Here is a 12,343-nt window from a genome sequence, read left to right as displayed (position 1 = left end):
AGTGTACAGATCACAAGTTTGTTGTATGTGAAATCAACTACTTTAAATTGCAGACAACCTATGCTATCATTATCTGCTTCCTTTTGAATTTGAGCCTTGGTGGCTCATTCTGCCCTCCGACCTAATTGTACGGTATGTTACTGTGTGACATGATGTATTCTGGATAGTATCAGCTGAGGTGTTGAATTTGACAGTCCATTTCATTCAACTAACTGTCCAGCATCTTTAATTTCCTCTTTAGAGAATTCGATTCTTTAAAGAGAGGGACTTGGTGGCCCTAACATAAGAGAGACATCTTTTTAAAAGCCTTTATGCAGGCTTGTTTGTCAGTTCTTTCATCGTTGTTGTTTTTGTTGTTGTTATTGTTACTGCTGTTGCTTCTTTCTGTGTCGAACATAGTCTTTGATGTGTTAACATTGTCTGTCAAATCACACATAAGAAACTTTGGAGTGTTTACAGTTTGTTTATTGTCAGTGTTGTTATTTGTTTGTATACTTTTTCTTGTCTGTTCTCCTTCACAAAGAGTGCTGTTGTTGTTGACCAAAAGAGTTTTCACTTGTAAAGTTTGCCTTTATCAACAGTTCCAGTTTCATCCCTGTGAAAAATGGACTAGTCATATTTTGTCAAATCGGGTGACATAGCACGTAATCAGCTAGAAATAGCAGTCAACAGCAAAAATATCAGTCAAAATGACAGAAAACAAAGTTTCAAGAGAGAGAATGTACATGAAAATATTAATATTTAGTTACACACAGAAACAAATACACAACCCACCATATGTGTGTGTGTGTGTGTGTGTATGCATACATACATAAATAAATATATATATATATATTTTTAAACCTTAGATAGAGTACCCTGTTGTGTGATATGGTGGACCCTGAGAAAGCTAGGGGTAGAAGAGTATCTTGTGAAAGCTGTACAGGCCATGTACGGTAATGTAAGAGTTAACCATGAGTCAGTGATGAATTTAGTGTACAAGCAGACATTCACCAGGGCTTGACTCTCAGTCCCCTCCTATTCATCACTGTCCTCTGGCAATAACAGAGGAATTCAAAACTGGCTGCTCTTGGAAACTACAAACTGATGGTGTTCTCATAGCAGATTCTGGAACAGAAATGAAAAAGAAATTCCAGGTGTGGAAGAAAAACCTGGAATCAAAAGGCCTTAAGTTTAACTTAGCAAAGACCAAGGTTCTCGTAAGCAAGAAACAGACAGGTTCCTACCTGCTTCAGTTAAATGGCCCTGTTTGATAAGTAGGAAAGAAGTAGGCAGGAATTTCATATGATGTACCCAGTGCAAGCTATGGACACACAAGAGGTACAGTAGAATAATAGGAAGGTTAAGAGAGACAGTAGTGTTTATATGTGGAAAATGCACAGGTATCATAAAATCTACAGATACACCACAGCCACCATTACTATGACTACAGCAACTGCTGCTGCCACTACTACTACTGCTATTGCTGCCACTACTGCTACTGTTGCTGCTGCTCATGTTTAAGAATATGGGATTTTCCTTTCCCACAGAATGCTGTAACAATATTTTCACTTTCTGACATATTTTCAGGAATATGTCTATGCCTGTCTTCAGAGGTAAACCTGTCAATATCTTCACAGAAATGGTTGTCTATGTATTATGAGTACAAAAGGAATCATAAATTTCAGAAGATGTAAAAAGAATCTAATAATAAAATACAAAACAATAATTACCTTTTAAACGTTGGTAGTAATCTCTATCTTTGGTTGACTTTAATTCATTGGTAGAAGTTGCACTTTCCTTTGATAAGTAACATAGTCCACTTTTTTTAATTATTTCAAATGATAAACATTTTTTGTCAGAAAAACATACTTCTGCACAGCCTTTTATTCTTTTAGTTTCCTTACTCCACAATGTTTTCTTAGGTACACTCAGATATGCGTTGCTTATTTTTATAAAATGGATCGTCACAGTATCTAGTGTTAAAGCAAAATTTAGATGAATGAAATATAACAAGAAAAAAAAAATTACTAACCTAGAAAGAAGGCCAAAATTTTGAGATTAGAATTCGTCTGCTAAAGTGGCCTCAACACATGAATGCCATTTTATTTTAATGGCCCTAAATGGGCAAAATTAACATCAGCAGGGCTTGAACTCAGAAGTTAGGGTCAGAACAAATACTACATCACATTTTGTCTGATAGACAAGAATAATTATAAGTATTGTTCATAGTAACAATATTAAATTTAATGGTTTCTAACTTGAACACAAGGCCACGTATTCTGCAATGAAGATACATGACATGGAAGTGCCATTAGACAAGCTTGCCCAAGATGTCAGCAGTATAGAAAAATCATTTTGTATGTACTCTGTCATCATCCATGTATTGTTCACTTGTGCATTTATGTCAAACATGCTGTTGTGAGTGGAATGGATCAACCTATCAGTCAAGTCCATCTCCTTTAATTGGGCAGAGAAGATGGTTTTCCTCTGTGTGGCAGTGGTAGAAAAAGAGATTGCAAGGTGGAGGAGTTTCAAAATGTCAGATGACAGTAACTTGCCTCTTTAGATAATCCCTAATTTGCATTTACAAATTTCACTTGTAAAGAAGTTGAGGATAGAGAGGAAGGTATGGTCCTCAAGACAAATTATTGAAAGTGAGCTAAAAGTGTTGGTCTGAGAGCAATAACTGGAGAAGATACATGTCCATGGAGTTTGTGGTGATCTTTGATGGTAGGATTCTTCAACTGATCCTAGAGTGATCCTTCTTCATTGAGAGAACTGTATCATCATCCTTATTTTTATTTTCAATGTATACATGTGTACTAATTAGAGAACTGGAAGCAATGCTGTATGTTATATATTCAGGCTCTTTCGAATATCACTTCAAATGAAATGAAAGTCAACATTGCCTGTCGTACCTGTAGGTGCCCATGACATAAATTACCAGTCAAATCGTAAGGTTGATGATATTGACTAAACTACTATCTAAATTTTTTGTCTTTGTGTGTCAATTGGGAATTTTTTATTATTGGTGTTATAGTGTACTGGAAAAGAACATGAGGATCAGATGTCTGTTTCAGAGGATTGCAGAGTTTTAGTAAAGAAGGACTCAGGGCATTATATTGTGCTGGGTTTCAACTGATGACACAAAGTATGGATGAGAAAGACAAAGTTAGAAATTAAGAGAAAAATTAAGAGTTTTATCTGTGTGGTTAAGAATTTGGTTCACAACTAAGCTTGTGGATGAAATTTAGTGGATGTGAACTATATCAAAGATTGCTGGAGACAACAAGTTTCTACACTTCCAACTCTTGGTTGGTAAACTTAATCCATTATCTGATTTCATAGAATTATGTTGCCCTTGGGTATAATTAATGGAATCTACTGCAGCAAGCATTTGGGGAGGTCTCTGCTCTGAGGATAACTAGTTCTCTCCCTCCCACTAGCCAGAAACACTAGAAATTCACGAAGTGTAAGCCAGTCTTCTTCAGACAAAACATTTAGCATAAAAACAGATAGAAAGAACAAGAGAGAAGCTATTTATACTACCAAAACAGGAAGATGCAACTGGAGTCCATTTGCTTTCCATATTACATACTGACTTTAGCTGTTCTCCATTTGGACAAGTGTAGATGACTGTAGATTTATAGGTTGTGGTTCTGTAGGACTTCACTGCACCAGAAACATCTTTTGGAGGTCCACAGTTAATGTTTGAGTAACCTGGAATTGAAGAGAGAAATTGACATAGGTGGCTGAGAATGAGATAATAAACAATGTTACACTAAACGTAGATATTTGCACAGATATAAAAGTATACATATGTGTGTCTATGTAACTATGTATGTTTGTGTGTGAGTGTATATACATGATGTGTGTGTGTGTACATATATATTCTTTTGACAAGAACACAACAATATTGACCACTCCAAAATATTCTATTTCTTTATTCTTGATGGACTTAACTCTCCTCTCCACTGTTCTCAATTACTATTAGTCTTATCTTTATTTTTATTTATATATTCCTTTTTATTTTTTCTTGATTTCATTTGTTTTTTTCTTCTTCTTCTTCTTCATCTTCTTTCTTCTTTTCTTATGTTGTTGTTCTTCATGATTTTGTATTTTTTTATAAATATTTTGCTTTTCCTTTTTTTCTATATGTGTATATATTTTTTATGTATACTTGTAAGAAAAATATCTTTTGCTATTTAAGCAACCAGTAAAACATACATTTTTCAGTTTGAAAATGGCTCTTTGAAGCTTGAAACTCATATCACAGTAACTCAATTTAAACATTATCAAGATTAAAATTAAAATTTTCCCCACCAAAAAAACATCTCTACTCATTTTTACAAAAATATATATAATACTGTACCATCTTTTAACATCCATTGATTATGCTGGTTTGACGAGGGATGATAAACGGAGGGGCTGCACCAGACTCTAGTGTCATTTGGCATGGTCTCTACAGCTGACTAACAATAATGTTAGTCAGCATGGCCTAGAGTACGATGTGGTCTGGAATTATCACTTCCATACCATAACCAGGGCCATATATTATTTTTTGACCGATTTTTTAGTTCAGGCAAACTTGCAGTGGATTTAGAAGCTGTGGCAATGTATACATGTGCTACAGTAATCGCTAGTAGAAAAGGGCTGCCGTTGGATATAAAAAAAGCAAAATTTAAAAAAAAGAGGTGAAATAATTCAACGGCAGAAAGGATATCTGCTAGCAACTGCATACAGAGATAAGAGGCAGATAAATTTTCTATCTACCAGTGCACAACCATGTGTAGATGAAAATGGCACCCCGTTTGGGAACCTTGATTATAACAGGTACATGGACGGTGTGGATCGGCTGAACCAGATGATGAGTTATTATCCGGTTGGTAGACCGGGTAATAAATGGTGGCAATACCTGGTTTGGTATATAGTAAACATGAGCATTGTAAATGTATTTATATTATATACCAAATCAGGAGGGGTTCGCAAGCAGTGTAACCATCTGCAGTTCTGAGCAGATATAGCAATACAGTTGAGGGCAGGTTATTCCTCCAAAAAATAACTGCAGGAAGGAAAAGCAAAGCCTGCCAGAGAGATATTCCTCTAAGTTCAACTGATCTACATAAATTAGAAAAAATCAGGGGTCGCAAAAGACGGTGCTGTGAATGTCTACATCAACAAAGAAAAACTCCCAGTGGACAGCCAATTGAAACGTCTTTCCAATGTGCATTCTGCAAGGTTGCAGTATGTAGCGTGGGATGTTTTACAACTTTCCATGATAGAAATATTGTGTGAATATTGTTTGTATATATGTATAATTAGATTGTATAAATATTTTTCAAATTTACTTAGTTTTACTTTTTATTTTAATTTACCTGTAATCTTAATTAACCTATAATTTTAATTTACTTATAAGGTGAGTGACGAGTTTTGATTTAACTTCTATTGTAAATCTTTATTATATATGTTCCTGTGTATTCATGTATGTGTGTGAGTATATTTCATTTAGTTGATGTATTTAATTTTCTAGTTTTCTTCAAAAACAAATTCCAGTATTTCAGTTTATTTTACCTTTATGGTACACCTGTTCCTCTGTGTATTAAATTCAACTGATAATCTAGTGATGTGCACAATTCTTCTATATCAAAATTTTGTTGCATACCCAATTAAATATTAGCAGATGACTCATTTTCTATGATAATGTTTAAACAAAATTTTAATATTTTTACATTTTGCTCAGTTTACCTGGGTTTACCTGTAATTAGAGTCACTTTGAGACAAAAATTATGCAATAGAATTGATTAAGAACCCTTTCTTCAATTATGTTCCAAATGTCACATTAATATGTTGATAAGTAAAAAAAGGGTACAGTTGTTTAATGAAACTAGTCTAAATTCATGATTATTTTAGAATTTAATTGAAACTCATGAGGGGTGTATTTTGGTCAGAAATATAGTAATGAAATGGTTAAATGATGATGATGATATAAATACACAATAAATAAGATGAAAATACAATAAATAAGATGCACAAAATAAATAAGATGAAAACAATAAATAAGATGCACAAAATAAATAAGATGAAAACAATAAATAAGATGAAAACAATAAATAAGATGAAAATACGCAACTGACCTGGGTTCATTATGTTTACATTCCAACTTCCCTGGTCGGATTTAAGTTTATCACTCGACTGAGTAATCCTACTCAATACACAGACCTTATTTTCCTGCTTGTATGCATAACTGTGACACCCAGGATATTGATGGCAAGTTGCATTACACCTCTTTAAGCTCATTCCTGTAATCTGTCCTAAAGTAACTTGCCAAGGCATGCTAACTTTTCTAAATATAAAAAATTCTTGACTGGCTGAAAAAATAAAACAGGAAACAAGAAATACATTTGGTACTGAAACATAAACACTTGCACACACACACACACACACACACACACACACACACACACACACACACACACACACACATGCACAATTCCAAAGAAATATATTAAATGTTATAAAGTATGTGATGCATAGTTTTTGTGAAAGGACACTGTGTATAAGACAGTGTATAATGTCTGTAAATGTTACAATCAATCTGGGCATGACATTAAGCAAGCCATCTCCAGAGTGTAAAAGAACTGTTCACACCAAACCTATGATTGATACTTTGAGAAAGAGAGTTCACAGGAATCCTTGTCAAAGTATGTGAAAAATGGCAAGAGAACTTAATATTTCAAAATCTTCAATTCACAAGAGTGCTAAAGAGGATCTCAGGCTAAAGGCATACAAAAAGCAACCCAGACAATTAATTTCAGCAGCTTCAAAGAAAAAAATGACTCGACAGTGCTACATACAAAGGCTTCATTGAGAATGAAAAGAAGATCTTCACAGTGGAGGCTGTTTGAAACAGACAAAATAACAGGTTGTATGCTGCTGATGCTCAGGACTTGCATGAAAGGTGCTGAATCCATTTTTGTCATCTGAAACCAGATGGGGTTGTGGTGTGGGTTGCTGCAAGATCCAATGGATCCAAGTCACCTTTGATCTTCATTTATGAGGTTGTTAATGTGAATGGCACAGTTTACATTAAAATGTTGGCAGAAACATGTTGCCTTGGTTAAATGAAACATTTGGAAATAGGTATGTCTTCACCCAGGACAGTGTCCAAGCTCACACCTCAAATTTTACGCAAAAATGGTATTTTTGCAGTTTTTGAGACAAGAAAGTTTGGCCTGCCTCAAGCCCAGCTATCTCAGCTATCTCATAATCAAATGAGGCAGATCTGAAAGAAACACTTCTTACTGTGTAGAATGAATTTGATTAAGAAGTGGTGTAGTACTGTTGCAGTTCAGTAACCACACATTTGTAGGCCATGATTAAAGCAACAGGTGGTCATATTGAAATCCAATTCATTTGTTAGGTAAGTAAAATATAGTCCTTATAATTTAGGAAGTTTGATTGCCCTCTGTTGTATGTGTGATTAAAAAAATATGAGGTAGATCTTTCTGGGTCAATTGGTATATCTGTCCCTACAAGTAAATCTGTTGATGTTATAACAGAAATGGTTGTCTTTATACTATGAAGTACAAAATTCAGAAAAAGAAAATCCAATAATAAAACAAAAATTAATTACGTATTATTCGTTGGTAGTAATCACTGTTTTTGGTTGGATTTAACTTGTTGGAGGTAGCTGCACTTTCCTTTGATAAGTAACAGTTCTTATTTTCTTTATTTATTTCAAATGATAAACAAGTTTTGTCAGACAAACATTTTTCTGCACATGCTTCTGCTGTTACTTTTTTGTTTTTCAAAAATGTTTTTCCAGTTATATCCAGAAAGGCATATTTTATTTTTATAAAATGGATCTCGGTAGCTAGAATTAAAACAAAATTTAAAGTGATGAAAAGTAATATCAATATTTCTAATATAGGATGTAGACCAAAACTTTGATTAAGGAAATGGTTGATTAAATTGACCTCTACATTAACTGGCATTTTAAGTTATTGGCCCTTGACTGGAAAGGCAAAGTTCATAAAAGTCAAGATAACTAAGAAGTTATAGGAGTGAGAAAAAAATATCACAAAACATTTTGTCTGATGCTCAAATGATTCTCTTTATCCTTCATCCTTAATAATGATAATAATTATAATAAATATTGATGGTAACAATATTACTGATAATGGTTTCTAAATTAAACACAATGGCACATATTCTTTAGTAAGGATACATGAAAATAAATGAAACTCAGCATTTGACTAGTACTTGCTTTATTAATCTCAGAAGTATGAAAGGTGACACACATTCAAGTGGGATTTAAACCTAGAATGTAAAAAGATGTAACTAAATTTAAATAGTTCTTCCCTGATTTTTCAATGATTTGCTTTGGAAAACAAAATTATTTTCATTTCCATCAATTAGTGGACCAATATAAATATGTAGTAAATATGGAGTTCCACAGCATAAAACCTATACTTTAATGAGACGAAAGAAAGTTGATTATCTTTATCCAGGATATCTCTTCTGAATTTCTTAACCAGAATAAGTCATTAACATAATACTTTTATCATCTTTGTTGAATAAGTAACCACTTTACAATTAGTCCCAATTTTTTTTTTTAGTAGTTAAACTGTATTTAACTGTAAAGAATTATAATATTATAATATTTAAATACAACAGAACAAAGAAACAGAAATAACCCTGAATATTTTTCTGTAGTTGTTCTTTTAGTATAAATATGAACTGAACGGAGCAGGCATGACCATGTAGTGAGAAGTTCACATACCAACCATATTGTTTCAGGTTCCATCTCACAGTATGGAATTTTGGAAAGGTGTCTTCTACTATAGCCCTGGGCCAACCAAAGCCTTGTGAGTGGATCTGGGAGCAGAAACTAAAGGAACCCTATCATGTACGTATATGCGTGTATATGCGTATGTGTGTGTAAGTGTGTGCATGTGTAAGTCTGTATGTTTGTCTGTGTCTTGATGTCATGTAACAGTTGTACAATTGTCTCTGTCATACATGCAGTGACACTTATGTCCTATTTTTGCAAGAACATATGTGGCCATAGAAAAATATTACCTTACTTAGCAACAGGAAAGCCATTCACTTGCAGAAAATCTGCATCAATAAACTCCATCCAACCATTCAGGCAGGGAAAATGAGCATTAAAATAATGATGAAATAATGATTTGAGTTTAATTCTCAGTCCAAGCCAGTTCAGTTTACATAGACAGTGAATGCTCTTGAAAAAGACATGAATATCACAAAATCTTATTGCTATCTCTTATGTTTGGCCATAGACTTAAATGAGGAAAATATAACAGAGTACCATGAGGTAGTACTTATATCTTATAATAAGCTAGTCATGGCAGAAGCACTTATGTTACGAAAAACTGAGGTCACTCTCCTTACTACACTTGTGAGATTAATATGGTCCAGACCCAGCCTGAGCTTCTGTGGTCAGTGTGAATGCAGTCCACCACCACTGTCATGACAACCTAAAGGGCCAGATGGGGATGTTGAACAAAGCAATAGATTATACTAATATATAAGCTGTGTCAGACTAATTATATTGCAATATTGAGTTCAACATTTATTATGCAGCAGTCACTGTGGAATCTTCTATGTTGATGCCTGACTTCTTAGAAATATTGATAAAATGTCTTTCAATCACATGCAAGCATCTTATAGAGTTTAGTTCACATTATCTAATGTAATTCTAAGAATTTCAGAAGACATAGCATGCTGGATGAAACCTGACATGGGCAGTAGTATTGACAGATGTTACACACTAACAATCTATTGAGGGATAGAGAACAGACATTCTAAAGTATTGCTCTGGGCATTAAAGGAAACAAACTAGCAAGCTTGTTTTGAAGGAATTATGGTCAGAATACAATGATCATCTTCTTGAAGTCCTTGCTTTGCAGAGCTATGAGAGGGCTGGAAGCACCATCAGACAGGCCTGTTCATGATGCACTTGGTTCAACAAAACATTTATCATTCAGATAGTCATTTTTCATGTATTGATGGAATATAGAGTTATGTCAAACAGAAACTACTGTGTACGGGACAGATCTGGCTGTCCACTGAGTCCATCATGATGACTGACCCATACTTTCCTTTAACTTGGCAGAAAAGGCATATTTTCTCTGTTTTTGTGGTGGATAATATCTGATGACTAGGACTTTCCTATTTTGTTCAGTTCTTAATTTGTATATTGAAAGTTTCACTTGCAAAGAAAGTGAAGATAGAAATGAAGGTACTGTTCTCGAGGGTAATTGTTGAAAGTAAAGTGAAAACAGCTAAAATTGCTGGTGACATTATCATCATCATCATCGTTTAACATCCACTTTCCATGGTAGCATGGGTTGGACGATTTGACTGAGGACTGGGGAGCCAGATGGCTACACCAGGCTCCAATCTGATTTGGCAGAGTTTCTACGGCTGGATGCCCTTCCTAACGCCAACCACTCCGAGAGTGTAGTGGGTGCTTCTAATTGCCACCGGCACGAAGGCCAGTCAGGCGCTCAGTACATAATCCTGTCAGTCAGAGAACAAAAGTTAGAGAGGAGACATGTCCTTGAGGATGAAAACAGAAGACATCATCAAATATTGGAGTCAATGATAAAGACTAAACCACTTCCATCAAAAATTGCTGTCTTTTTTTGTACAAATCACAAACCATTATTACTATTATTATTGCAATTTAGGAATGTGGAATGGAATATCATCAGAGTATCAGAAGTCTGTTTCAGATGAATGTTGAATTCTAGTATAGAAGAACTCAAGGCTACATATTTTGCAGAACTGTGGATGAGGATACATTGTACATATGAGAAAAGTGAAGTTAGAAATTAAGAGAAAAACTACCAAGATGAGATGAGGTATAGTTGTGGAGGTAATAAATTCACTTAACAACGTTTTATTAGATGGCTTTTGGTTCCGTGGTTAAAAAGTCATATATAACTAAGCTCTGTAGATGAAATTTGATGGATGGAAATTATGTGAAGCTTACTGAATAGAACAAGCTTCAACTCTTCCTGTGCGTGTGAGGCAGTTTTAATCCATTACCCAAAGCAATACCATTACCTGGCCCTTGGATAGCTTTATTGAAGTCTACTGTGTTGCAAGCATTTGGGGAGATCTCTAATCTGAAGATAGATTCCCTTTTTCTTCCCACCAACTACAATCACAATCAACATTGTCATGGTCACAAACATTCTTCCTCTGAGAAAGACATTTAACAAAACTAAAACAAAATTACCGAGACAAAGGCAAACAGTGAAAACCTATTTACATTACCTTCACAAGCAGACTTTAGTGGAGTCCATTTACTATCCTCATTACAATATGACCTCAGCTTTTCTCCTCTTGGACAAGAATAGGATGCTTCAGATTTATAGGTGGTGGTATTGTAAGACTTTCTCGTACCATAAATGTCTCTTGGCGGACCACAGTCAATTATTGAGAAAACTGGAAGTGATGAGAGGAATTGATTTCAATCATGAAAATATGTTGGAAGAGGATAAAAATGAGAAGATAATGACAAATTTAGAATAAAAGGTATTGACTGATACAAATATGTTCTGTGTACATCTTTGGTGTTCATTGCACTTGTGCATCTGCCACACACAAAAACTATCTTCTCAGTTAATCTTCCTTTGATATTGCTGCACCCTCTCTGTGACTTTCATCACCTGGTCCAACAATTTGATACCTCTGTAATTATTCCTATTTAATGCATTACCTTTACCCTTGTAGCAGTTGACTATGATGCTGCTATGCCAGTCATTGGGTATGACTCCTTCATGTATCACCTGGTTGAGTATACGGGTGACTAGAAAGGACAAATGAAGGCTGGAGGAAAATGAAGGCTGGAGGAAAATGAAGCCACATGCTTCATTCATGCACATCACATGTCCAAACCAACTGGTCTTCTCTCTTGCATGCTGCATCTGATTCCTCATATGTCCACCTCTTCTTTCAGCACACTTGCACTTTCTTGTACATGCAAACTGATGTTGCATATCCATTGGAGCATATTAGCTTCATTCCTCACTAAACTCTATGTATGTCTTCTGCATTCAGGGCTCATATCTCACTACTATGGACATACACAAGCATCATACAATCTTCTTTTTCTCTGGGAGAGAGTCCTTTTGTTGCCAACAGAGGTAATAGCTCTCTGAACTTATTCCAGCCTATTTTTATTCTTGCAACAATACTTTCAGAACATCTTCCACTATTACTTATTTGGTCACCTCAGAAAGAGAAACTATCAACAACGCTGAAGGAGTTCCCAGGGTATTTGAGGTATAAATGTCTCTTGTGTATAAGTATATATATATGTATATAT

At 34.8% G+C, this 12,343-nt stretch overlaps 1 protein-coding gene across 1 annotated transcript in view; it reads right to left on the bottom strand.

Annotated features, from left to right (window-relative positions):
- Positions 1–7,607: 7,607 nt before the first annotated feature.
- Positions 7,608–12,343, bottom strand: part of LOC128248839 (uncharacterized) — a 47,033-nt gene continuing 42,297 nt past the window's right edge. The window contains exons 26-27 of the mRNA XM_052970988.1: positions 11,290–11,460; positions 7,608–7,855 (exon numbers count right to left, since the gene is read on the bottom strand). Coding sequence (XP_052826948.1) covers positions 7,608–7,855; positions 11,290–11,460 — 419 coding nt within the window. The remainder of the gene's footprint in view (positions 7,856–11,289; positions 11,461–12,343) is intronic.

Source organism: Octopus bimaculoides, chromosome 10 (genome assembly GCF_001194135.2).
Source record: "Octopus bimaculoides isolate UCB-OBI-ISO-001 chromosome 10, ASM119413v2, whole genome shotgun sequence".
NCBI classification, from domain to species: Eukaryota; Metazoa; Mollusca; class Cephalopoda; order Octopoda; family Octopodidae; genus Octopus; species Octopus bimaculoides.
The sequence above is the reverse complement of the archived record's forward strand: the minus strand, read 5'-3'. Positions and strand labels throughout refer to the sequence as shown.